This window comes from Sapajus apella, unplaced genomic scaffold, assembly GCF_009761245.1.
Source record: "Sapajus apella isolate SASKATOON/1434 unplaced genomic scaffold, GSC_monkey_1.0 scaffold85, whole genome shotgun sequence".
NCBI classification, from domain to species: domain Eukaryota; kingdom Metazoa; phylum Chordata; class Mammalia; order Primates; family Cebidae; genus Sapajus; species Sapajus apella.
Window position 1 is genome coordinate 1,807,451 of NW_022437025.1, and position 27,020 is coordinate 1,834,470.

General features: G+C 45.3%; 1 protein-coding gene across 7 annotated transcripts in view; it reads left to right on the forward strand.

The window, feature by feature from the left end:
- Nucleotides 1-27,020, forward strand: part of NSD2 (nuclear receptor binding SET domain protein 2) — a 100,043-nt gene that overhangs the window by 53,657 nt on the left and 19,366 nt on the right. For 5 of the 7 annotated variants that reach the window (XM_032253938.1, XM_032253939.1, XM_032253941.1 and 2 more), the window contains 11 exons: nucleotides 1,654-1,772; nucleotides 5,029-5,110; nucleotides 6,226-6,350; nucleotides 17,539-17,670; nucleotides 18,547-18,670; nucleotides 19,754-19,954; nucleotides 21,608-21,787; nucleotides 22,137-22,293; nucleotides 22,425-22,630; nucleotides 24,502-24,605; nucleotides 26,139-26,408. In XM_032253938.1, coding sequence (XP_032109829.1) covers nucleotides 1,654-1,772; nucleotides 5,029-5,110; nucleotides 6,226-6,350; nucleotides 17,539-17,670; nucleotides 18,547-18,670; nucleotides 19,754-19,954; nucleotides 21,608-21,787; nucleotides 22,137-22,293; nucleotides 22,425-22,630; nucleotides 24,502-24,605; nucleotides 26,139-26,408 — 1,700 coding nt within the window. Of the gene's footprint in view, nucleotides 1-1,653; nucleotides 1,773-5,028; nucleotides 5,111-6,225; nucleotides 6,351-8,861; nucleotides 15,313-17,538; nucleotides 17,671-18,546; nucleotides 18,671-19,753; nucleotides 19,955-21,607; nucleotides 21,788-22,136; nucleotides 22,294-22,424; nucleotides 22,631-24,501; nucleotides 24,606-26,138; nucleotides 26,409-27,020 lie in introns of those variants that run through there. The other 2 variants (XM_032253942.1, XM_032253945.1) reach the window with 2 other exon arrangements.

Below are 27,020 nucleotides of genomic sequence, written 5' to 3' on the forward strand. Positions count from 1 at the left end.
CCACACTCTGGCTGCTGACTCTTCTTTAGCATTGGCCTCAGGCCTAGACCTGAGGTGAGGCTCTGTAAACGCATTGGTACCAGGGCATTGATGCTTACTTGTACCTCTGCCTGAGGCCTTGCTGGACACTGTGGAACTTAGCACTCTTTTGCTGGTGTCTTCTGTCCCAACAGTAGTGAGGCTTGTGTCCTTCTGCAAGATGTTTTATGAACAGTCCATTAATAAAAACCCTGAGCCTCTGTAAAGCAGTCATGCAAATGAAGATACTAGATTTGTATTTAAAATAAACATTGGCATGTTGAAATTAATCATCTATCTAGAATTTTGACTCTTATTTCACACCTTACCATCTTAGGTCAGTATTGTTTGGGTGCCTTAGGTCTTGGATTAGCTGCTATCCCTGTGAACACCTAACACAATGGCCTAGCTGAGCAAACATCAAGGAAGCCCTTAGTTTGCAGTTATAAATGTTGTGTTACTACCTAACATGGTTCTTTAAGGAAATGTTTAAGAAGTAGCAAGTTGTTTTTTTTTTTTCTTTCTTTTTTTTTTTTTTTTTTTTTTTTTTCTGAGACGAGTCTTGTTCTGTTGCCCAGGCTGGAGTGCAGTGGTGTGATCTCGGCTCACTGCAACCTCCGTCTTCTGGATTCAAGCAGTTCTCCTGCCTCAGCCTCCTGAGTAGCTGGGACTACAGGCGCATGTCACCATGTCTGGCTAATTTTTTGTATTTTTAGTAGAGACATGACTTCACCTTGTTAGCCAGGATGTACTTGATCTCCTGACCTCATGATCTGCCCACCTCAGCCTCCCAAAGTGCTGGGATTGATTACAGGCATGAGCCATCCCTCCTGACCAGCAAGTTACATTTTTTTTTAAAGTTCAACTTAAATTCCACAAATCTTTGAATATTAGTAAGGAAAAGATTTTTTTGAAATACTGGCTTATCGGGAGGCAGAGGTTGCAGTGAGCTGAGATCGCTCCAGTGCACTCCAGCCCGGGCTAGAAGAGCAAAATTCTGTCTCCAAAATAAATAAATAAATAAATAAAACAAAATACTGCACTATATTAAAATTTAATGCTTTAATACATTAAAATATAATTATAAGGCCGAACATGGTGGCTCATGCCTGTAATCCCAGCACTCTGGGAGGCCAAGGTGGGCAGATCACGAGGTCAGGAGTTTGAGACCAGCCTGACCAACTTGGTGAAATCCCGTCTCTACTAAAAATACAAAAATTAGCTGGGCATGGTGGTGCATGTCTGTAATCCTACCTACTCAGGAGGCTGGGGCAGGAGAATTGCTTGAACCTGAGAGGCAAAGGTGCAGTGAGCCAAGATCGTGCCACTGGACTCCAGCCTGGGTGACAGAGCAAGACTCCATCTCAAAAAAAAATATATATGTGTGTGTGTGTGTGTACGTACATATATATGTATATTTATGACAAATGCTAATATCTCTAAGGTTAAGTTGCCAGTTTTTTGTTGTAAAGAGATTTGATCTGTAAGACAAATGCCCTGGAAATCAGCAGGGTTACAGGAAACCCATCATGGGCTGGATCTGTATCTTGAATGCCCCGGGTAGGTTCTCACAGTGCTTCGAAGGCAGGTTTTGGAGTGGTTTTCATGTATGTTTTCCCCATCTCCCATTCCAAGGTAACATAAATGGGAAAAAAAGAAACCACACAAAGAGGACACAGGACCCTACAGAAGATCTTGAAGCTGAAGACACACCCAGGAAAAGACTCAGGACGGACAAGCACAGTCTTCGGAAGGTAATTATGTTCCAGGTTTGCCTGACCCGTCAGAGTGTGTGCCGTGTGACTGTTGGTGCCACCATTTTCCTGCACCTGCATGGGAGCACACATGAGATGCAGATGATGGTGCACTCAGTTCCTCCCAGGCTCTTATTCAGCAGAAGGCTGGCTTTTCTCACAGAACCTCATTGAGAAAGGCTGCCTAACAAAGCAAGTTCTTACCCGCTAGGGATATTATCACAGAAACCAATGATATGTTCTTCTCCAAGAAAACAGACATCCAAATGCTTTGAGTAATACTTGTTTTTTAGATTATACAAAACCGTCATTAAAAATAACTTCTTGGGCCAGGTGTGGTGGCTCATGTCTGTGATCCCAGCACTTTGGGAGGCTGAGGCAGGTGGATCGCTTGAGGTCAGGAGTTTGAGACCAGCTTGGCCAACATGGTGACACCCCATCTCTAAAAATACAAAAAATTATCCTGGCGTGGTGGTGTGCACCTGTAATCCCAGCTACTAGGGAGGCTGAGGCAAGAGAATCATTTGAATCTGGGAGGTTGCCATGAGCTGAGATTGTGCCACTGTACTCCAGCCTGGGAAACAGAGCAAGATCCTGTCTCAAAAAAAAAAAAATAAATAAAACTAAAAACAAAACAAAACAAAAAACCCCATAATCTATCTATAGGGCTTATTATTCAGGGTGTAAGTAATGAACTGGCATGAAAGTCCGTTAGAGATAATGTGTTAACATGTCAATAAATAAAAAGTCAAAAATTCATTAAAGGCATTGAACCTAGATTTTATAGACTCATTTAGTTCATTAGTAATTCATTCATTAGTATTCCCATTCAGTATTGTTTACTGAATGGGAATACTAAACAAGCTGTGCAGGAAACGGGCAGCATAGATACAAAGCCAGCCCCAGGTCCTTGCTTATTGCCAGATGTGTTTGCCTGGTACCTGCAGGGGAGTGAAACCAACCAAGGTCCATATATCTAAAGAGGCCCTGGGTTATTTTGTTTAGCATCTGGTACCCATGCCTGTAGAAGACGTGAGCCCTTTTCCTACTGGAATAGTACCATTTATTTCACCTGTCTCAGATGTCCAGTTAACTTTCTCATGAACTGAGACTTGACTTTGTACTTTGTTTGAATTTCTATTTAATTTGATGATAGTTTTGGCTGGGCGCAGTGGCCCACACTTGTAATCCCAGCACTTTGGGAGGCTGAGGTGGGCGGATCACCTGAGGTCAGGAGTTCGAGACGAGCCTGGCCAACATGATGAAACCTCGTCTCTACTAATAATACAAAAATTAGGTGGGCATGGTGGCACATGCCTGTAATTCCCGCTACTCGGGAGGCTGAGGCAGGAGAGTCACTTGAACCTGGGCGGAGGTTGCAAGTGAGCTGAGATCGCACCATTGCACTCCAGCCTGGGTGACAGAGGGAGACTCCGTCTCAACAACGACAAAAAAAAAAAAAAAATTAGTTTTGGCAGAGTAGTTGTATATTTGTAATTTTGAATAAAGCTTCATCCTTTCACTGATCTAAATTAAAATGCTTTTTAAATTTTATTTCAAAGAATGGAAAATAAATCTCACATATTGCTAAGTTGTAAATATGTGGACACTGTATCGTCTATCTTATTTCTTTACATTTGTATTTGTAATTGAGAGGAGCAGGCAGGCCCTGGCCCAGTTTTCTGGCCAACAGAGCATTCTTCTGGGGTACCTGCCATCAGGTGAGGTTGTTGAGTGATCAGGTATTCAGCAGTAAGCTAGGTCAGATTCACCTGTAGTTACTAAGGTTTGTAGTTACCAGGAAGCATGCACTTAATATTTGCTCTGGCCACCATTTTATTTTTATTATTTTTATTTTTTTTGAGAGGGAGTCTTGCTTTGTCACCCAGGCTGGAGTGCAATCCCTGCTCACTGTAACCTCCACATCCTGGATTCAAGCGATTCTCCTGCCTCAGCCTCCCAAGTAGCTGGGATTTTAGGTGCATGCCACCATGTCTGGTTAATTTTTTTGCATTTTTAGTACAGACGGGGTTTCACCATGTTGGTCAGGCTGGTCTCAAACTCCTGACTGCAAGTGATCCACCTGCCTTGGCCTCCCAAAGTGCTGGGATTAGAGGCGTGAGCCACTGCACCTGGCCAGGTTACCTTCTATTAAAGCAGCCCTTTGCTGGCAATCATACTGAAACTGGTTGCTTTGAAATATTTGTGTAAACGATATACCTAAAAAAATGTGTGACCCTGGACACTCAAAATATCAAATTTACATTAAGTGGCTGGTAATGTTTTATTAGCTCTTATCTCAGGAGATGATAGCACATGATAAAAGTAGTGGTGTCTCCTTGGATCTGGTTTTTGTAAACCTGAGCCATATCACATATGACTCCCAGTGTGCATTGAACACTTCTGACATGCTGGGCATTCACCTTTCACCTTGTCCATGATCCTCTGCGTCCCACCCCACTGCATCCTGTCTCACCAGCCCTGGTTCCAGGCAGATGAGTGAGACTGGGTATGAGTGCAGGGAGTCTGCCTCCTGGGGTGGCAAGCCTCCCCTGGGCAGCGCTGCTCTAGTGCTGTGGGGACAGGGCATTTTCAGCCACGCCCTTCGGACTCTCAGCCCTTAATAAAAGCTTCATGATCCCTTATCTTTATCTCTCTCTCTCTCTCTCTCTCTTTTTTTTTTTTTTTTTTTGCTTTTCTCACTTGTGACATATTTTACTGATGATCGTTGTATATTAGGTGTATCTGGAGTTTGTCTAAAAACTGGAAATCCTCAGTGTAGTGTACTAGTAATATTGGCCCTGACTTAGTAGGGCTGAGTCTAACTTGATTGGGTGCCTCTTGAATAGAAGGATCGATTTTTTTCCCATGTTCATGCTCTGCTTTGGGTTCAGTGGAGAGTCTAGGTGCATGTTGAATACAACTCGTATCAGGTATCTTAACCACATGACTGCAGCAGGTCTTGGCGTGGCCCCGCCCACCTCGCCCTCCTGACAGATGCGAGAGCGGGAGGTGCGAAGAAAGAATCAGTCCAGATTGTGAAAAAATGTCTGAAATTGGGCAACCACGGATGACTTGTGTGTGCGGAACACATTTCCAAAGGAAGGAGTTTCTGCCACGAAACTTTTCAGCAACCTGTGTTCATTCACATGAGGAGATTTTTTTTTCCTTTCTTTTCCTTTTGTTGTTCTTTTTCTTTTTTTCTTTTCTTTTTTTTCTTTTTTCTTTTTTTTTTTTTTTTTTTTTTAAATAATAGAGAGACACAATCACTGACAAAACGGCCAGAACAAGCTCTTACAAGGCCATGGAGGCAGCCTCCTCGCTCAAGAGCCAGGCAGGTAATGTGGTCAGCGCCCCTTCCTTCTTGGCTTCTGGGTGCTCAGGCTGGGCTGGGTGGGTGGGCTGAGAGTGTGAAAGGGGAAGGCTGGGACTGGTGATGGGGAACAGGGCAGGGGAGGGATCCACAATTAGCTAGGACCAAATAAAAAGGAAAGGAGGTTCTTCCGCAGTTGAAAAATAAACTGTTTTAATGTGTATGTTGTTTTGAAGTATTTGGCTAAATTTTATTGAAGTTACTTTTTACTTGGCTCTATTATTTTCAATTTAAAATTTTACTAGAAAAGTGGTTTCAACCAGAAGTTTTCAGGTTTCTTTCTTGATGGTGCCAGTTGCTACTGTAGATTCTGTCACCCTTTAGTACCCTGACCCTCTGTGTATGTAAGTTCACTGTTAGGACTCGTTATTTATATTTCACATGATAAAGAAACTAATAACTTTAAAAACAATAAGAGGGGAAGTCATACTTCCTTTTACCTTTTAGTTATCTTTTTGAAATATCTGTTTGCTCCCTTATTGAAGAAGTCATACTTTCTCCAACTCTTAATTAGAAAGGAAAACAAAACCCTGGGGGAGGAGAGTGAGTGGAGATTGGAAATGGCTCTGTTTTTCTTGTTTTGCATGAGGTGCTCGACTGGTTTTTAAACATCAGTTAAACAGACTCTTTTAGAAAAAAAAAATTTGTGAGCAATTGGACATTTGAACACTGACTGATGATATAAGAGCATTGTTACTTTTAAGTATGAGAGTGGTATTGTGGTTACATGTAAGACTTTATGTTTAGAGATTTGTGCTAAACTTTTTATGGATGAAATGATATGTCTTGGATTTGCTTCAGAATAATCTGGCAGGGGGACATGGAACCAGGTGTGGATGGAGCCATGCTGGCCCCAGGTTGATGTTTTTTTGGGGCCAGGTAGCAAGGACATGGGGTTCATTGTACAGTTTGTCTGCTTTTGTTTATGTTCAGATTTTCCCATGATAAGTTAAGCCAGAAGGACAAAGGAACTCAGAAGATTCATCTTTAGAACTTCAATTATTTGAGGGGTAATTTTAAAGCAGTAAAAAGATTGAGGATTTATGATTTGAAACTTTACAAACCAAAATTATTTTACAGCAACGAAAAATCTGTCTGATGCATGCAAACCACTGAAGAAGCGAAATCGGGCTTCCACGGCAGCATCTTCAGCTCTTGGGTTTAGCAAAAGTTCATCTCCTTCTGCATCCTTAACTGAGAATGAGGTAAAATAATAATAATAATGATAACCATGGCATTGGTATGAAGGCCATTTAGCTGCCCACGCTGCAGTGTGAGTAACGCTCAGACTTCATAAGCACAGCATTGGTGCCCACCGCCAGGGCAGGTGCTTTAGGGCCTCTTGGCTATCTCAGATTCATGAAATGGACAAACAGTGCACTATGTTAGTTTATTTGAGCACTTTTTATACACACACACACAGTGTGTACCTATACAGATATACTTCAGTCTTAATGCAGTTTCATAGTTCTTAAAATCTGTCTTAAGAATGTTTTGTTCTGTGTAGCCCTCACACTGTAAGAGTTCACATGGAAGTAAGTCTGTGTTGGTTCTGACAGGACACAGTGTCAGTTGAGCTGACATACTGGGTGGGGTGGAGGGCGACTCACACACCACACCTGATTCCTGTTGCTTCCAGACCTAGGCTCATGGAGGAAGCCAAAGATTTCTTTGTTTTCATCCATTTCATGACTTTGGTCCTTTAAATTCTGGCACATTTTCAGTTACTTGAGTGTTGAGGTGAGTCAGAACTACCATTGTAATATGACTCCTGTGTTCTGGACTTGCAGAATATATGATGGCTGCCTGCCATCATTATAACACGACACCTAGACTTCATTATCAAACCTAACTTTTTTGCTGTTGCCAAAAATGAAACAAATAGCCACAGGATGTAGGTGTGACACTTTTTTGTTCAGAGGTAGTTTTGGTTTCCTGATTTTTAGGGCTTACCTTCTTAGATCTTTGGAGTTTTAATTTCTTGTTATTTGGTTCTCTGTGATGCTGTTTTTCTCATTGTAGACATGAGTCCTGTTTTTGTCATATTTAAGAGGAGATGATAACTGGGGGCCTTTTTGGAACAACAGGGTAGTGAGGCAAGGGATGGACAGGCAGCACTTCTGACCAGGTCTCTGCTATGGTCCCCAGGAGGGATATGCCTCAGTTGTTTCCACTCATTGGAGAAGGGTGGGCTTTCATGCAGGAAGGTCAGGGATCTGGGCAACCTGTGAGGGCTCAGAGAGCTCTGCGACTTGCCACCCTGAATCTTCAGTGATGTTGCAGATAGCGACTATTTCTCCAAGTGGGATTTTCTGCAGTAACTCAAACCAACTCGGTAGTGGTCAAGACCTGCTCATGGATGGTGGGACTGGGGCTGGTTTACAGCTTGATACGTGTAGGTAACTAGGCATTTGTTATGTTTGGACACACTTGAGAAATTGCAGTAAGAATTATTTACTGAAACATTTAGGAGCTTACTGAAATATGAAAAGGCAAATTTTATACAAATTATTTTTCCTTTTTCCTTTCTTTCTTGTCCAAGTTCAGGTTAAAATCCTAGAAAATTAAATGAAAGGTTGTTTAAAGTTCCAAAGAAGAATATTAAACATTTCTCACTTAAGTTGAGATTTTTGCTTTAAAGAGTTTTTAATGAGTTGTTCTGTTATCATAATTTTGGTCCAGTTTATGCTTGAGTTGTCACGTAGTACTGCTGTCAGGTACAATAGAGAGAACATGGTGAGAACATGCTGAAGTCTTGTCTGTTATTCCTGATCCTATGTCACATTTATCGGAGGCTTTGATTTAGTCATGCATGAGGCCAGTGTAGCAGGGGTTGAGACCTGCCCGAGTCAGTGGAGCTCAGTCTCCCTGGCCTAGGCAGTTGTTCTGACCTTGAGAAAACTTAGATGAGGCATTTTATAATCATTAGATTTAATTTTTAATTCTTTAGAATGTCAGAAGTTGATAGATTGTTAAATACATTTATATAATACATATGTGAAATTAATATACCTTCCTACATTTTGAAGGTGATGCATAGATCCCATAGTGTGCATCATGTTCCTTATTTGAACACATTTAAATTACTAGACCTTTTCCATTAAGCTACTTTTGTATGGCTTAGATAAATCTTCCATTAGCGTTCATTTTTATAGAATTATGCTGTTAAAGCAACTTTAGGTGAACAAATAAACTTGTCTATTATGTATTAACACGACTGAACTACAGTAAATGTTTGTAATGTTACCAATGCTGAATGCCTGCTAGCATATGAGGCAAAGTGTAGTGTTATAAAAAATACCCTGTCTACTGTTAGGCCTGATTCTGATACGAGTTAGGTGACCGTGAAGATTGCTGTTTGAGAGTCACACTGACACACCCCCGTTTGGGTCACACCTCCTTTGCATGTTTGTATTTACTCCCTTTCATCACATTTGATTGAAATAAGGTACTTTCAGAGGGTTGGTATTTCAAAACGTGTTAGGTCATGTTGTGGTTTAAAGTCTTCTGAAAAAGGTATATGTGACAAATAAAATTTTTATTGGAGTAATTATTACACGGTACTACATCACCCCGAGGAAGAGAATAGATTAAAATTACACACTTGCATGACAAAGGCCTGTGAAGGAATTAATGTGATTTAAGTGTTTTGTAACTTCATTTTTTATTCCTTTAGTAGAGCAAATTCTTATTTTTTTCGCCTTCACTGGTAACAGCTTTTGTGGGAGCCCACACCAGTCAAGTTGGATTTGAACCCAGCTGCCCTGTACTGCACTTAGAATGATGTAATATTCCAGGATGCTGCTGCAGGTGGTGTATCATCGTACACACTCAGTGACATTTCTATCACAATCATTTTATGGAAGATGTGTGATAATCTGTTTTTACTGGTATTAATAAACACATACAATGAAGAAAACAGATAACAAATTTTAAGACCAAGGTAAGATACCTAATCAAGGCCATTTAATCAATCACATTCATCTCATAATAGAAACACGTTCATATTCCAGTGGTCAATGTAGATTTCAAGTTTAAAGGCAGGACCTTCAGTCAGGGACTGTCCAGAACTGCAGCGTCTTGCACGGAAGGGGTGGCCCTGTTAGAGTTGCTTCTCCTCTAGTTTGTAACTCACTGGATTTTTGTGGAAAGTGTCAGTGTCGGTACCTTCAGAAACAAACAGCACACATTAGGAGGAGTCCTCATCAGCTGTTCTCATTGCCAATGAGATATGTTCAGTATTGTAGATATTACATTAATTTCCAACATAACAGGCAGAAGAGTTTTGATTCTATCTTTTTTTACTAAACAGTTTTATTATGACATTAGATACAGTAAATTTTTAGGAAAAAATGCCATTTACAGTATCATTGTGAACCATTTAACTCTTTTGATCCAAGGTCCCGGACCGAGGAGATACTGTAATCAGGTTATTTACACCAACTGCTGCATCATTTGCTTCTGTAGAGCATCAGCCCTCATGTTTCAATGTCTTAATCTTGGGGAGCAGCCTCGTGTCCTGCCCCAGGTGTCTGCATTTTTGCATGACGAGGAAAAGGCTTACTTGCCCTTCAGCTCGTAGAAGCAGAAGGTGTGTGTTCACAGTGCCATGTGAGTGGCCCACAGTTCATTCCCAGCAGATTCTTTGGCTGTGTCTTATCTTTAATGAACGTTTCTGACTAATACTTTTGTTGTAAACCATTAAGTAATGTAACGCATGTAAGACACTTAGGGTGCCTGGCCAGGACTCCGTGGTTTGGTATTGTGACAGTAATGGTTATAATAATAAAAGTGATAAAATCACCATCACTCTATTTTTATCCAGAAGTATACATTTTGCTTTGGCATGAAAAGTGGTCCTCTTGACTGCATTATACATGTGAGGATGAAATAAACCTAGAAGTGGCAGAACACTGGATCTGTGTGTGGCGCTTTAGGGTCCTGGACTGTGTGGCTGAGGGCTGGTTGGGTTGCTCTATTGGCTCTGCTCAAATGTTGCAGGATATGTATCCCCAAAGATGGCCTGGGAGCAATCTAAGCTATGTGCCTCCAAAGGAGATGGAAAAAACTCAAGAGTAAAATTAAAATTCTCAAAAAAAAAAAAAAATCACTAAATTTAAAGATGTGGAAAAAAAAAATGGCGCTGGTTCAAGAAGCAGTCACCCAAAGTAAAGACTCTACCCTGAAAGGCTTTTGGCGAAAATTAAGGGACTTCGTTTGAAATTACAGCATGATGAATTTTCAGTGGGTAGCCAGCCAGCTAGCCCATAAGCAATAGACGCATTAGAAGTCAGCCAAAGCATAGGAGCTCCCTCTCTATAATGGAGAAGGTGAAACCCTCCCAGTGACCCAGTGGTGTCCAGAGAGGAGCATGACATTGGCATCAGCTAAATACCCAGGGACATATGGGGGAATGTGGATGGGAATGACAGTGTTTTTCAGCTAGGGGTGACATTGTTCCCTGGGGACACTGGGAAGGTGGGCAGGGGCAAGTGAACTCAGCACTCTGCAGTGAGAGAGGCAGTCCCACATGTGGCAGCATTGTCTCACTTCAGATGCCAGGAGTGGGCTCATCATAGAGGAGCAGAGTTTTCCGAAAGGGCCATCTCCTGGCTTCCTGAAGGAGGTGGGGGAAAGGGCTGTTGCTTAAAAGAACTTAGGGAGGACCAGTGGCTGGCCAAGAGTACAGAAATTCATTATGCTACTAATTCAACATGAATTCCTTCATTTCATAAAAACCTCAAAATAACAATGGTATATTCTAGCCTTAAGACATTTGAATTGCTGGTTGTTGAGATGAATTTTGGTTGACATACATGGAACCATTTTAGTCTCATTTGACTCACTTCAGACCATCTTCCACACACCATGTCAGTACCTGGCAAGGGGAGGTGGCTCTCTAGCATAAAACTTGAGGCATTCACAAGAGGTGAAAACTTGTCAGAATATATAGAAGCTTAGATTGTAGCTTTTCTAAAAGTGAAAGTACACCATTGTAATAGGTAGCATCTTGAGGGAGTGTACGTCTTCGCAATGGAAATCCTGCAATGTTTTTCTAAGACTGATATGAGAGCTATTGGCCCATCAAGCCTTTTAGTATCTGCTTCTGACATTGCCCCACCTGCTCTCAATTCATCTTTGGGCCTTTCTTCAGTGTTCATGCAACAATTAATTGTGTTTTTTCAATCATTCTGACTCTAGGTGTAGTTGCATCTTGGTGCTGTCTTTAGTATACAGTGTATCTCTTAACACCTGTATCTCCCAACTGGAAACAACTCTAGTGTTCTTAAGAGAAGGTTCCTAAAACCAGTAGGAAATGTAAGTGAGGTTTCATGACACACAGCCTCTCATATGGTAAAAGGCAGAGGGTGACTGTGTGTGATGTGTGGAGTCCTTAGATGGGAGATGGGGGCTCCTCTGTCCCCCTGTTGCCTCTCGGGTGGGTGGAGTGGTGCTTAGAGGATCTCCGAGAGGTCCCCACAGGTCTAGGGGGACCTGATTTTGTGATTTTTGTTTAAGTAGTTCACGCAGAAGCCTAGGGAGATTTAGAATGGGGTGCCCAGGGACTGAGGAAGAAGGGGGTAGGGGTGAAGAGATGGCCATTTGGAGAGGTTCATGTAGCTGGGGATGTCAACGGCTGAGCCCACCAGAGGAAAGGAGGGAGGATGCTGTATGAGAGCCATGCTGTTGGGAACAAGCTTGCCGCTTCTGTGCTGACCTGGTCCTGGCCTTGGTCTTGCATGCCCAAGGTTTGTGCCCGGAAATGCGTGTGAGGCTGGCAGAACAAGTGCTGAGTCTGTCACAGAGATATTTAAAAAAGAAAACTAAGATGATAAATTAGCATCTAGTTCTAAAACCAAAAAAACAGTGCCTGTGGATGTATGTAAAATTAAGATGATAATGAAGTGCCCCTGAGAGGCTCTTGCCAGATGCCTGATGTGAGTAGGTGGCACCTGTGCTGGCAGGGCTGCCAGTTGTGCTTCTGTCCTCCTTTGTGTCCTGGCATGGAAGCCAGGATAAGCATTTCCAGATGAGGGAAGAGTCCTTGGCTTGTTTGATTCAGTTGAGTGGAAAGAGTTGCCTTGGCCAGGGCTCCTCTGATGGCTAATGTCAGTTGCTTTGTCTGGGCCTGAGACGTGCCCAGAGGGCTGTAAAGCTACAGATTCCCCTCACCGGAGAGGCTCCTGCCTATAGCGGTAGAGGAAAAATAAGATTGTTATGACTTTGGCAAGCTTGCTTTATTTCTTTTTCATTTGACTTATAACATAACTCACTTCTCTAACATATCTAGCCCTTCTAAATTGTTAATTCATTTCAAAGGTTCCTCTGGTCAGGTAGACTTTTGTACACAGACCAGGTGAGAGCCCTTTTGACCTAGTGTGAAATTGTAGCATTTTATGCTTTTAAAATCAATAGGTTCATCGTTTTAAAAAATCTATAAACAGAGTAATTGCTAACGCCTGTGGTTTGTCTTTGAGATTACAAAGCTAAATTATAGTCTTTTGCTGGATAAATTGAAGTAACTATCATTAGAAAAGGTTTCCCAAAATACTCTCAAAGCTGTTACTGGCCTCTTGTTAACTTCTAGAATTTTGGGGGTCTTGCTTATTTTATTTCATTTTATTTATTTATTTATTTTGAGACAGAGTCTCGCTCTGTGGCCCACATTGGAGTACAGTGGCATGATCTCAGCTCACTGCAACCTCCGCCTCCCGGGTTCAAGCGATTCTCCTGCCTCAGCCTCCTGAGTAGCTGGGACTATAGGTGCCTGCCACCACGCCTAGCTAATTTTTGTATTTTTAGTAGAGATGAGGTTTTGACATATTGGCCAGGCTGGTCTCGAACTCCTGACCTCGTGATCCGTCCACCTCAGGCTCCCAAAGTGCCGATTTTACAGGCGTGAGCCACCGCGCCCAGTGGGTTCTGCTTATTTTAAAAGAAATACGCTGACTCATATTCTAAGACTTTTGGTCAACGAAATTGATTTTGATCCCTTTGGGTACCATTTTTATTGGTTTACCTAGAACATTAGAAATTACCACTAATTTACCTGGCAGTGATGTAAAATTGACTATAATTAGCAGGTATAAAATTATCTGTATTATATTCATCTGATTCCTGTACTGGATGAGCAAGGGACCTGCTTCTTTTGGGACATTGTCACAACAGCGTGTCTCTCCAGCAGCCCAACAGGCCTCATCTTGTTGGCTAGATGCCTTTGAACTCCATGGTTACATGTTAGGTCCACATTTATGGTTTTTCCTAGCCTACCTCTAGTTGTTGGCCTTTTTGCATATAACTCTCTGGTAATATTTTGAAGCATGCTAACCATCCAGGCATATAGTATTTTTAAGAAATGACTGAGGTAGGGTGTGGGTCCTGGTCCGGCTGACGGGGGGTTTGCTCAGCACCTGTGCCTATGGAAGCAGGTGTATTGTGCGCAGTTTTGTCATTGTTCTCAAGTCCTTCATAGACAGTACACAACCTGCTGCCTGTAGCTGACCAGACCAGGCGCCTTCCCAGCACACTCCCTGTGGGATGGCCGCTGCTCAGGACACGGTGGGACAGAGTTGGGTTGAGAGGATATTTTAGACTCTTTTTACCTTTGACAAGGGCAGGCCTCGAATTGGGAGCAGCAGCCGCCTGGTCTCATTCTGGCCACAGGTGACACTTAGTCCCTCCTGCCACCTGCTTGGTGCTGTGTGGCTATACAAAAGCCTGTGCAGGTTAGAAGACGACGGTGGCGTGCAGCAGTGCTGTGTGAATGGAGACTTCCTCTGTTCTTAGCAACTCACCCCCAGCCCTGACCCTAGAATTTAGGGGTAGCCAGGAAGGTTCTAGTCTGTGTAACCTAGAGAGTCATTTTAGTAAAAATTATTACGAACTATAGTATTTTAGATGATGAGTGACTTGTTTTAAACCTATTTTAATTCCACTTTAACATTTTACTGTTCTGTTAACTTGGAAGACCTGTTTGAGATTAGTCTTCATTTCAAACTCATTAAATCTGCTGAGCACAGGGCTGTTGTCATTTGTAAATGCAAACACTGTGGAGGCACTCCTCATCAACTTCCTTCTTTACAAAAGCATCACTTCAACATGAAAATTATGTCAGTTTATAGAAATATTTATTGTTCAAGGTCTGTAATTGTATTTCAAAAATGATGTCGTATTCAAGTTGTGAAGGGATTTGTTTTGTCAAAAAATTAAAAACTCAATGTGTATGACGCCACTCTGAAGAGTAGGGGACTGCTTTGCAGTCACAGAAGGTGGCATCTGACTGTGGCTCATACAGGTCACCCTGAAGGGCCATGTGCTTTTAGCAGTTGGCTGGAATGTGTTCACTAGGTTCCATTATATTTGGTAATATCTTGAAAAGTCCCTGTAATAGATCAAGGAGACTGCATTCCCTGCCCTGAAGGAGTGTATTTCTAAGGCAAATAGGCAACTTGGTACTATCTTATTCTGAGTAGAGAGTGGAGAAAGTATTTTCAGACTCAAGAAAACTTTGAAAAGTCAGTAGCTAAGCTGCTCGGAGCTCAGTGCTGCAGCATGGCTGTGGTGGATGCGGGAAGCAACGGGAAAGTTCTTGACAGAATCTGTGTCCGCTCAGTCCCTGCACTGTTCTCTTTCCAAATGCATCCCGTTGGATATGGAATAGATTGTAGATGTTGTAGACTGAGATTTGGGACTGTGTTGGGACCGTACAGGTGAATGTGCCACCTCCACAAATGGCTTCTCCGAGTGAGTCACGTCACCTATGCGTGGAGGTGGAGCCTGCGGCTGGAGTAAGGCTCGCTGTGGGACGCCCTCGTACTTTGCTCTCCTTGCGGGTGGTTGCTGAGCCGAGAGCGTTGGATCCTCCCCGACTGTGGCTAGTTGTCTGTCCAGTGGCTGGGAGGCGGTGTGGTGGGAAAAAGTCGGAATCTCTGCAATCTGTGTTATGGACTGTACTATTGTAAGGTCGATATTCTGTATGTGGGTCTCAGACCCTGTCAGGAAATGAGCCTCATGTGTGTCGTTAACATTTATATATTTCCATTCAAAATATGTATTCAGTGTTTATTTCCTCAAAACAGACTTTGTTAATTTAGGAAATCTCTCCAAGTGGAAACGTGCTAACTTTTTCTGTAAATCTTAAATAAAAGGTGCTGTTCCTTCCTCTGATCCAGGACTGGTTTGTGTTTTCTGTCTTTCTCTCCATGCATTTTTTTCTCTCATTTTTAAAGCTTTTTGTTCCACCACGTTAAGGGAAGAGCATGGGTTGGTGGATAGCGCCGGGACTCTCTCCCCTGAGCCATGGGGAAGGCCTCTTTCTCCTGGCCTTGGTTCCCCCATCAGATGGGTCAGCTTGGACAACTGTGTGGGTGACTCTAAGTGGGGCCCCAGACAGTGTGGCTACTGCTTCCTGATGCCTGTTCTCCCCTGGCGCCCCCTCCAGTCTCATATCAGAGGTGCTCAGGCCCCCACTGCTGACCCTGTCCGTATCTGATGGGCATGTTAAATTTGGGGTTTAAACTCAGAGCACGTCAAGTGGCCCTTTGTGGGTGTTAAAGAGCAGGATGTGAGCTGCGGCCCTCGCAGGGCCCTCCCAGCAGCCTCACAGTGACAGAGCCTTAACATATGCACGGCTCTGATTAGCGTTCATGCTGCTAGTCCATCTTCCCTGAAAAGGTGAGGAAATCAAGGCTAAGAGGCTGCATTTTCTTTAGACTTTGTACCGTCAGGAGACATATCTAGTGATTAGAGAAGAGCGGCTCTCACCTGTCACCACCCACCGTCACCACCCACAGTCGCCAGTCAGAGCTGATGAAAGCCCTTGGGAAAAGCCCACTCTGGCCGGGCGCAGTGGCTAATACCTGTAATCCCAGCACTTTGGAAGGCCGAGGTGGGCGGATCATGAGGTCAGGAGTTCGAGATCAGCCTGGCCAACATGGTTAAACCCCGTCTCTACTAAAAATACAAAACCACCTGGGCATGGTGGCGCGTGCCTGTAATCCCAGCTACTCAGGAGACTGAGGCAGGAGAATCGCTTGAACCCAGGAGGCGGAGGTTGCAATGAGCTGAGATCATGCCATTGTACTCCAGCCTGGTGACAGAGCAAGACTCCGTCTTGAAAAAAAAAAAAGCCCACTCTAATACTACTATGAGGTCAGCAAACACTTCTGTGTTTGTTTTAATTTTTTCTTCCACCGCTCTCTGTAATGTCAGCTAAATGTGGAAAAGCTCGTTGATGAGGTTACAGGATTGGTCAGATTCCCTGGTGGGGTTGGCTTTTGTTTTTCCATATGGCCCAATTCCAATTCCAATTTCTAATTTTGTGTTCATAGGCAAACAGCAAATCGATAACATAATTACTTGTTTTTGTGATTATCAAGGTGTACAGGAAATGTAGTTTATGCTTTTGCTCTGTTTCATCTCCAAAATTCAGTATTCAACACTTACTTACCTAACATCAAATAAAAAACAAATTTTTTAAACACTTGATTTGACAGACAAGAAGATTTTCTAGTTTATTCATTGAAACATTTATTGATGTTGCTTATCAGGTGAGGGTGAAATGCTGTGTACATGAGGGTGAGGCTTCGGCCTGGTCTTCAGTGATTTCTAGTAAATGAAGGAGAGTCAGAGACAGAAGAGATAAAACCTGCGAGTCCTTCCATGCCTTTATCCTAGGCCTTTTACTTAGACTCAGATCTGAATAAAGTAGGCAGATTTTACCTTGCCTTTGCCCACCTCACTTCTCTGGTGGGGAGAACAAGTGAACTGTGAAATATCAGGAGAAATAGGCAATGGGAGGAAGAAGAGAAACCGAATGGTCAGCCTGTGGTGTGAGTCTAGAAGACTCTCCCAACTCCGCACCCCTGAATAGGCACATACTTCTGAAAGGACACATGGTCTCCGCCCCGGCAGCAGCTGGACAGCACGGTCACCTGATGAGGCCTTACACTGACACTTGCTTCCTCCATGGTTCCTTCACGCATTGGTTTGGTGTTAGCATGTTTCTCCCACCTTAGGGTAGTAGAACCTGAACAGACTCGGTAAGAAGGGTCAAGATTCTTGTTCCCAAAGCCTGTCTTAGTTCACCTATTAGAGCAAACTGGATGTTCATAACACTTCCTTCATTTTAAGGAATATGCCTTTTATATGCATATATATGCTAAATACTGGGTAGAATAAAGTCCATTTTTGAATTTTCTACACTGTCTAATTGACGGATTATATTATCACAAAAACTGGTTGCCGATGGTTCCACTGTGAAATCACTGGCAGAACAGGACCAGTGCTGAGAAAGACTGGTGGGTGGTGGGGCTGGCAGGATGAGCCTGCAGGGCGTAGCCACCCACTGTGTTCTGTGACTAGTGAACTGTCATCCGCCTCCTTCATCTCCAGGTCTCGGACAGCCCAGGAGACGAGCCCTCGGAGTCCCCATACGAAAGTGCAGACGAAACACAAACTGAAGTGTCTGTCTCATCCAAAAAGTCTGAGCGAGGAGTGACAGCCAAAAAGGAATACGTGTGCCAGGTGAGGGGAAGGCAGTTCCGCTGCATCTGTGCTGGTGTCTGACTGGGGCCCCGGTACACAGAGCGAGTTTGTAGTGTCTTCTGTCTTCCCTCCAGATCCCTTCCCCAGTCTCATCATCACTTACTGATCTCTGTTTTGAAGGGGTCAGACTGACTGCCAGTGGAATCCTGGATTTAAGTTGCTTCCGTTAACATCCATAATTCACATGTAGGATGAGATTTGTGTATACATCATGTAATACACATACACACACACACACACACACACACAGAGAGAGAGAGAGAAAGAGAGTGAGTTCCTATCGCAAAAGGTGAAGTGCTAGGCCTGTTTTAGCTTCACTGATGACATGCACACTGGACAGGCCAGGCTGCGGGCTGAGGGGGCCATCACTTGATCTGTTGTGCCCACAGGACCCCAACCACGCCACCTACTCTCTGTGCTTCAGTCCTGCCCCATCTGTCAGCTGGAGGTGGCGTGGGAGGTTCCATGCCAGGCAGTCGATGCATAGGAAGTGTGAATGCTGCCTGCAGTCAGTGTGGCACCTGCCGTCCAGATTAGGGTGCCTTTGGTTTCTGTTGATTTTCAAATCTGGTTTGAAATATCTTGGATGTATCCTTCAAGGTTGTAATCCTGTTGTTTCCTTTGCTGTTGCTGAGGACTGGCCCCTTTCTGTAGCAGCCATCTGGTTTTCATCTGATGCTGAATTTGTGCCTTCTGTTCAGGCCAGACATTTGCCCATGCATGTGGTTGTATATCCTTGAGTAGCAGAATGGGATTTTCTGCCACTGGAGACAGAAACAGTCGGCTTCCCTTGTGGTAAGAGAGGTGTGGAAGGGACTGCTGGGCGCTGCTTACCCGCCTGCTCTGTCCCCGCAGCTGTGTGAGAAGCCAGGCAGCCTCCTGCTGTGTGAAGGACCCTGCTGTGGAGCTTTCCACCTCGCCTGTCTTGGGCTTTCCCGGAGGCCAGAAGGGAGGTTCACCTGCAGCGAGTGTGCCTCAGGCAAGTTCCCATGGGTGGGCAGCTCTGCAGCTTGGCCAGCCTCCTGTTCCTGCAACCCCCTGCACACAGTCCTGCCCTGGGGCGCCCACAGAAGACAAGCTCCCTTCCCATCCCCATCATCCAGCCCTCTCGGGAGACTGCAGCCCACATCTGGCAGGTGTACTCACCTCTCAGTGGCTGCAGGGTTTGCTCTGATTTCAGTCGTATGTGCCCCCTTGGTACCTTTACATCAGGTGGTGGGCAGGGTGGCGGGATGATAGGTCATGGGCTCTTTATCCCATGGGCTGGCCTCAGCCTGTCCTGTGTGTGAGGAGGCCACCACAGAGCACCACCACTCAGGCAGTGCAGCATTAAGGGTACAGGTAACCTGGTTGGTCACTGAACACTGAAGTCCATAGGAACGTGGAGTTCTTTATGAAGACACAGCATCAGTTTGAGCTTCAGTTTCAGCAGAAAGAACAGCTCCAAGCTTGCCCTGAGTTGTCAGTGCTGCTGTTCTGCCTCCCCGTTACTGCATCAGGTGTCGCCTGGCATTGTCTGGTGTCTGAGGATGATGAGAGGACAGCTACACAGCCATGGCCCTTCCTGCCTATGCTCAGGGCCCAAGGAGTCTCTCAGCTCTTGTCAGAAACCTTCCTGGGTCAGGAAGACACCTGGAGAGTCTCCCAGGCCACGGCAGTCCCAAAGCAGCACCTCACTGCTGGCAGCATCTGTCTGCCCAGAATCACAAGGGATTGCTCCGTGACTGGCCAGCTGCTCTCAAGGAGGAAAGGCCTCTTTTCATAGCAGCCCCTTCCTTCAAGCTTCTTGCCAGCTAGACTCGCCTCCCCAGCCAGGCTGCCTAGTAAGATTCTCCTGTATTTCAGGTGACGCTGGAGTTCAGATCGCAGCATGGTAATCCTTGATGGCTGGGTTTTTTTCCTGGAAAATGCTTGGACTAGTGAGCAAGGTTGGAAACAGGGCCAGGTTTTAGCAACATGGCTGCCTCTGAAGAGGAGTTGCTTGATTTTAGTGGCTCAGAACTACAATTTAATTCTTGTTCTTTGCACCTCTCTCTCCACCCCTTCTTCAACTGTTTGTTAGGGATTCACTCATGTTTTGTGTGTAAAGAGAACAAGACAGATGTTAAGCGCTGTGTGGTAACTCAGTGTGGAAAATTTTATCACGAGGCTTGTGTGAGAAAATACCCTCTGACTGTATTTGAGAGCCGAGGTTTCCGCTGCCCTCTCCACAGCTGTGTGAGCTGCCACGCTTCCAACCCTTCAAACCCAAGGCCGTCGAAAGGTACAGGTGCACCTGCGCAGCCTTGCTGTGGGTTCAGACGAAGGCCCATGGGTGCTTGGGAAGGTGGGCTGTTGGGATTGTCACCAAAGAGTATTATCTTGAGTTGACCCTTGTTTCCCATTGCTAACTGGACATGGGCTGGGTTGGGTTTCCTTTGACAAAGAACCTGTCCCCCTCCTTCTTTCTATCCTAAATATTACCCTAAAGATGCTTAATTTTAGGAGAGGGGCAACCTTTGGACCATTTTGATAGATTTTGTTTGTCCTGGCTTTTGTGTCTTTATAGAGATGGGTCTCACTGTTACCCAGGCTGGAGTGCAGTGGTGTGGTCACGGCTCACCGCATCCCTGACCTCCTGGGCTCAAGCGTCCTCCCACCTCAGCCTCTTGAGTAGCTGGGACTACAGGCACATACCACCACACCTGGCCAGTGTTTGTATTTTTTGTAGAGATGAGGTTTCACCATGTTGCCCAGACTGGTCTTGAACTACTAGGCCACTGCCCTGACCTCTTTTCTTTTCTTTTTTTTTGAGACAGGGTCTCCTTCTGTTGCTCAGGCTAGAGTGCAGTATTGTGATCATGGCTCACTGTAGCCTTGACCTCCCATGCTCACGTGATCCTCCCACCTGAGCCTCTCAAGTAGCTGAGACCACAGGTGTGGACCAGGATGCCAAGCTAATTTGGTTAATTTTTTTTGTAGAGACGAGGTCTCACTGATGTGTTGCCCAGGCTGGTCTTGAACTCTTGGGTTCAAAGGATCCTCCCACCTGGGCCTCCCAAAGTGTTGGGATTACCGGCGTGAGCAACCACACCCAGCCTGTTTGCTCTGGTTTTAAAGGCTCTTTATACATAAGAAAACGGTTGGGCATGGTGGCTCACGCCTGTAATCCCAGCACTTTGGGAAGCCGAGGTGGGCGGATCATGAGGTCAAGAGATTGAGACCATCCAGGCCAACATGGTGAAAGCCTGTCTCTACTAAAAAATACAAAAAATTAGCTGGGTATAGTGGCGTGTGCCTGTAGTTCTACCTACTTGGGAGTCTGAGGCAGGAGAATTTCTTGAACCCAGGAGGCGGAGGTTGCAGTGAGCAGAGATCGCGCCACTGCACTCCAGCCTGGCGCCTGGTGACAGAGTGAGACTCTGTCTCAAAGAAAGAAAGAAAGAAAGAAAAAACATCTTTAAATCAAGTTACATTTTGATTATCTAATGTTAGGTGTGTGGGATGAGAGTGGCAGGTTGTCTGTACTTCTTGACACCAGTGGTTCTTTATCAGGGGCAATTTTGTCCTCCGGGGGACGTTTGGCAGTGTTTGGGGATGTGCTTCCAGCATCTAGTGAGTAGAGGCCAGGGATGCTGCTCAACACTGCACAGTGCCCACGGCAGTTGCCTATATGCCCCAAATGCCTGCAGGGCCCAGGCTGAGAAACACTGGTTGACTTTATTTTAGAGTATGGCATTTTAGATGTGTGACCATTTTCTCAAACATTGTTTTGTTGAAGCACCTTTGTTCTGAAACCTTTTTTTAAATCAAATACCTCCAATTCATTTTAGCATTAACTTTTCAAATGTATAGAGGCTGAGTAATTTTTAGTGCCCTTTTCACTGTGACTGGGGTCAGTGTTTGGGGCCCTTAGGGTGTGTTTCTTTGCCTTCAGGTAAAATGATGCGGTGTGTCCGCTGCCCTGTTGCCTATCACAGCGGGGATGCTTGTCTGGCGGCGGGGTGCTCAGTGATCGCCTCCAACAGCATCATCTGCACGGCCCATTTCACTGCTCGGAAGGGGAAGCGGCACCATGCCCACGTTAATGTGAGCTGGTGCTTCGTGTGCTCCAAAGGTGAGGGCCTGGGAGCGTCTGCGGCGCGTGCGCCTCTCACTCCCGGGAGCCACAGAGCAAGGCAGGCTCAGTACCTGTCTGTGCTGTGCTCGTGGATGTTGACAGTGTCCTCTGTCTTCACATTCATAGCATATCACTGTATTTCTAAATTAATTGTAATCATTTTGCAAATATACAGGAAGTTATTTGTGGTGAAAATAACATTTGCTTTTGTATGAATGTGCAAATTGCTGTTTTTAAATGACTGATTAAAAGTTAAGGCTGTAATAGCTGTAGACTGTAAAGCACTGCATCTGGACTGAGCCATAGAAGACGGGCTAAGCCTGGCCACCTCACCCTCCTCTTGCAGGGGGGAGCCTTCTGTGCTGTGAGTCCTGCCCAGCGGCCTTCCACCCTGACTGCCTGAACATCGAGATGCCTGACGGCAGCTGGTTCTGCAATGACTGCAGGGCTGGGAAGAAGCTGCACTTCCAGGATATCATTTGGGTGAAACTGGGGAACTACAGGTGTGAGACATAGAATCGTATGCTGTCATGTCTTTCCTGTTCACATGTGTTCGCTTTACAGTACTTAGTATTGAAATGATTATCGCTCTCTCTGAAGAGTCTGTGAATCCTGTTTTTAATATTTATAATAGATGGTGGCCGGCAGAAGTTTGCCATCCCAAAAATGTTCCCCCAAATATTCAGAAAATGAAGCACGAGATTGGAGAATTCCCTGTGTTTTTCTTTGGGTCTAAAGATTATTACTGGACGCATCAGGCGCGAGTGTTCCCGTACATGGAGGGGGACCGGGGCAGCCGCTACCAAGGGGTCAGAGGGATCGGAAGAGTCTTCAAAAACGGTACGGAGATTTTCAGACAGAGTGAGACAGCACTCTCATGTACATTTTCTTACCCCTAATTTCTGTTTTTTGAAATTTGATCTTTGTAGAAAATGCTGGACTAAACATTCTGTCTGTATTTCTAAATTAGGAAAAAGTTGGCAGTCAGGTTTACTTGCTGAGCATAGAATAAGATACATGGGTAACTTTTGTAACATAGGTCTGTGATTAATTTCATTAAAATCCTATAAGCCTATTATTCAGAAATTGTTTTTAGTAATAATTTACAGAAATTTTCCATGGCTTGCCTTTATGTAAAATGCAAAGCTGAAGGAAGGGTCCTGTTGCCTAGACCTTGTGCAGTGGGCTCTTGGGGGCTCCTTTACCTTTCAGCATATCAGGAATCGGGTAGTCAAGCAGACAAGGTGCTTGGCCTCGGATTCCACAGCTGCGGTGGGTGTGGTGTGGCCGGCTGATGACTCGGCCGGCTGATGACTCAGGTTTGAGGGAGGCAGGATGGGGATGTGACTCTTCACTGGAGAAGCTGGCATTTACGGTAGGTTGACAGAGAATGAGGCCAGTAGGGAAAACCCGAGGTGTGTGCAGGTGGCTTGTTCAGGGAGAGCATACGCCGTGTCACAGCCGGGTCAGCACTCACTCCTCTGTGGCTGTGGGCAGGGACCTGTGCTTTTAAAGCTCTGTTAGCTCCTTGTTACCCACAGCTTTGCAGCCTGCACTGAGTGGTGGGCGTGCACGGTGGGCACTCAGAGGTCTCATAAAGAACCTGTAGGCATCGAAAGATTTTCAAAAATTATTAAGAGGGTGAGAGATGAAACTGAGAGGTGGCCTGATGTGTTTGGTATGACCGTCAGCGAGGTCTCCTGTCTGTGGATGCAGTCATCCTGTAGAGCCAGACCCCTTTGTGGTGGCTTGCTGCCACCAGCACAGGGCAGGCCACAGGACATGCCTAGCATTGACATGGGGCTGACCTTCCTTGGACGGATTGTAGGTGTTTATGTTTCCTGTGTTCTTGCGGGAGCCTGTGGTTCATCTCTCAGAGCCCCTTTTGCTTCAAGGAGCTCAGTTGGATTTTTTTTTTTTTGAGATGGAGTCTCGCTCTGTTGCCCAGGCTGGAGTGCAATGGTGCTGTCTTGGCTCACTGCAACCTCTATCTTCTGGGTTTAAGCAATCCTCCTGTCTCAGCATCCCAACTAGCTGGGATTACAGGTATCTACCATTATGCCTGGCTCTTTTTTTTTTTTGAGACAGAGTCTTGCTCTGTCACCCAGCCTGGAGTACAGTGGCATGATCTCGGCTCACTGCAATCTCCACCTCCAGGGTTTGAGTAATTCTCCTGTCACAGCCTCCTGAGTAGCTAGGATTACTGGTATGTGCCACTGCATCTAATTTTTTTTTTTTTTTGTAATTTTTAGTAGAGACAGGGTTTTACCGTCTTGGCCTGGCTGGTCTTAAACTCCTGATCTCAGGTGATCTGCCCTCCTTGGCCTCCCAAAGTTCTGAGATTACAGGCATGAGCCACTGGGCCTGGCCTCAGTTGCATTTTCATTTTCTATCTGAGAACAGCGAATCCCAGGCTTTGACCCTGGTGCTTTGTCCTTAGGCCACAGCAGAGGACAGGGAGCTCCCAACAGAACTCCACTGTGGGCCTGCTTTGTAGAGAGATGATGGCTGTTTTCTGAGCACTCTCTCTCACACACTTGGCTGCATTTAAAAATACCTGCCCATTGACAGTTTTTCATAGACTCTTGTTTTGTGGGAACCAGAAACTATATTTACATTTAAAGTTTAGACTGAACTATAAAAATATGGAGCTTGAAAAGTAGATACCTTTATTTACTAAAATCTTTACTCCTGTTTCATTGACTTTTTAGCACTGCAAGAAGCTGAAGCTCGTTTTCGTGAAATTAAGCTTCAGAGGGAAGCCCGAGAAACACAGGAGAGCGAGCGCAAGCCCCCACCATACAAGCACATCAAGGTGGTGTGTCGCAGCTGTGTGTGCATGCGCGTGTGGAGGGAGTCTTCCCCCAGGGGTTGTGAGTGGTTCTCAGCACACCCAGGCTACAGCTGGGGAGAGGGCTGTCACCAGCCAGGATCTATGGTGCCTGGTGTGCACAGCCACATAAGAGACCATAGGCAAATAGGATGGGGGTTCTTGGTTCTGCCTTGGAGCATGAGGCTTGGTTTGGTCGCTAGAGAAGGGTTGGGGTGATAGTCCTGACCAGGCTGCTTAGAGCAGGAGGAGCTGAGGGATGAGGTTCCCACCTGCACCAGGCTGTTGCCAAGTGCTGGAGGTGGGCTATTTGGGAGTTGGTCATGTGGGACCGACTTGACCTCAGCCTGGCTCAGTCGCTGGAGTTCCAAACACACAGATCCTCTATCTCAGAGACTGAGGCAGGTTAGCGGGGAGCTTGCCAGTTCTGTGTTCATTCTGGTGAGCCGGGGAGCCCGAGCAGCAGAGTGGGAGGAAGTGCAGCCAAGGCAGGGCTCTGTGGGAGCTGCAGACCCCTCAGGGCTGCCTGTTCTCAGGGCTGGTGCACTTGAGTCCCATCCCCAGGAGTCTTGTGGCCATTCCTGACGAGTGTGTGTGATGAGTGTGCGGCCACCTCATAATGAGGTCAAGTCCTCGCCTTTGCTTGTAAGATGTGCAAGTCAATATCTTTGTGTATAAGGAAAATATATTTTCCTGTAATATTGATATTGCCAAGTCATTATCTTTGTGTGTAAAAAAAAAACATTCTCTGTATTCATCTTTATATAAGATTTTCTTTGGGATGGATTCCCAGAAACAGAATCCCAAGGTCAGAGGGCATAAAATGTTTAGATTTTTGGGGAATATTCTCAGATTGTTCTCCAAAGTGTTGTACAGTTTGTCACACCACAGCAGTGAAAATGGTGTCATTTACCACCTCTTCCCTAAGATGATCCATTTCTACCCCAGCTGTTTTTTAGCTGTCTCTGCTGCTTTATTATTTGTTTGCTTGTCTTAGATGAAAAATAAATCACAGGGTCATGAGAGTAGAGGCTGTGCCCTCCTGCCGGGCACTGCTCCCTCTGGGTGGCCTCCTGCATGGCTCACTGCTGGTGCTCGGTAAAGGAAGGGTCAGAGGGATGGGTCAGGAAGCTGCTCAGGAGAACTCTTACCTAGCGTGTGCTGGACACCCTGCAGTGTACTTAGCAGTCAGCATGCGTTTTCTCTCTTCATCTGCCAGTGGCCTGGCTGGATACGTGTCAGCTCTTGTTCATCAACAAGGAGCACAGACACTAAGATAAAATAACGTGAGAGGGCGTCAGGGGTTGACCTGCCTGCCTCCTGTGCTAAGAAGCAGAGGAGAGCTCCTCTGGGATCTGGGGAGGGGCTGTTTTGATGAGGGTCTCCCAGCCAGGCCTCTGAAGCTTTCCGAAAGGTCACCCAGAGGCTGGGTAAGGAGAGGCAGTGGTGGGTGTGCTGGGTTATCCAGAAGGCTCTTCATTGACTTGTGGGCCAAGACAGCTTCCTCCTTCCTTGCAGGTGAATAAGCCTTACGGGAAAGTCCAGATCTACACAGCGGATATTTCTGAAATCCCCAAGTGTAACTGCAAGCCCACAGATGAGAATCCCTGTGGCTTTGACTCGGAGTGTCTGAACAGGATGCTCATGTTTGAGTGCCACCCGCAGGTGTGTCCTGCAGGCGAGTTCTGTCAGAACCAGTGCTTCACCAAGCGCCAGTACCCAGAGACCAAGATAATCAAGACAGATGGCAAAGGGTGGGGCCTGGTCGCCAAGAGGGACATCAGAAAGGTGTGCATCCTTATCCCCTCCCCTGCTTTTGAGAAATTATGGTTCACTGGGTAATTAGACTTAGGTTTGCTTGTGGTGGTTTTGTATTTATGTGAAAATGGTATTTTTTGGGAAAAAATTACTTTTGTTGTTGTTTTGAGACAGGGTCCCACTCTGTCGTCTAGGCTGGAGGGCAGTCGCATGACGGTAGTTCACTGCAGCCTCAGAGCCCCGGGCTCAAGCTGTCCTCCCACCTCAACTTCCCAAGCAGCTGGGACTACAGGCATACACTACCATGCCCTAATAATTTTATTTTATTTTTTTTGGAGATGGGGTCTTGCTGTGTTGCCCAGGCCTATTTTGAACCCCTGGCCTCAAGCCATCCTCCTGCTTAGTCCTCCCAAAGCACTGGGATTGCAGGCAAGAGCCTCTGTACCTGACCTGAAATATTTTTTTGGATTAAATTATTACAATTGAATATTTAAAAATGTTATCTGAAAGTTATTGCTAAAACTCATACGTTCCCATAAAGCACGTGTTATGTCAGAATTCTGATGGTTATTTTTATGAAGTAGAAGATTTGTGAAGTGACCCACTTTCCTTTGGGATAGCAGCCAGGTGCTTGGGAGCACT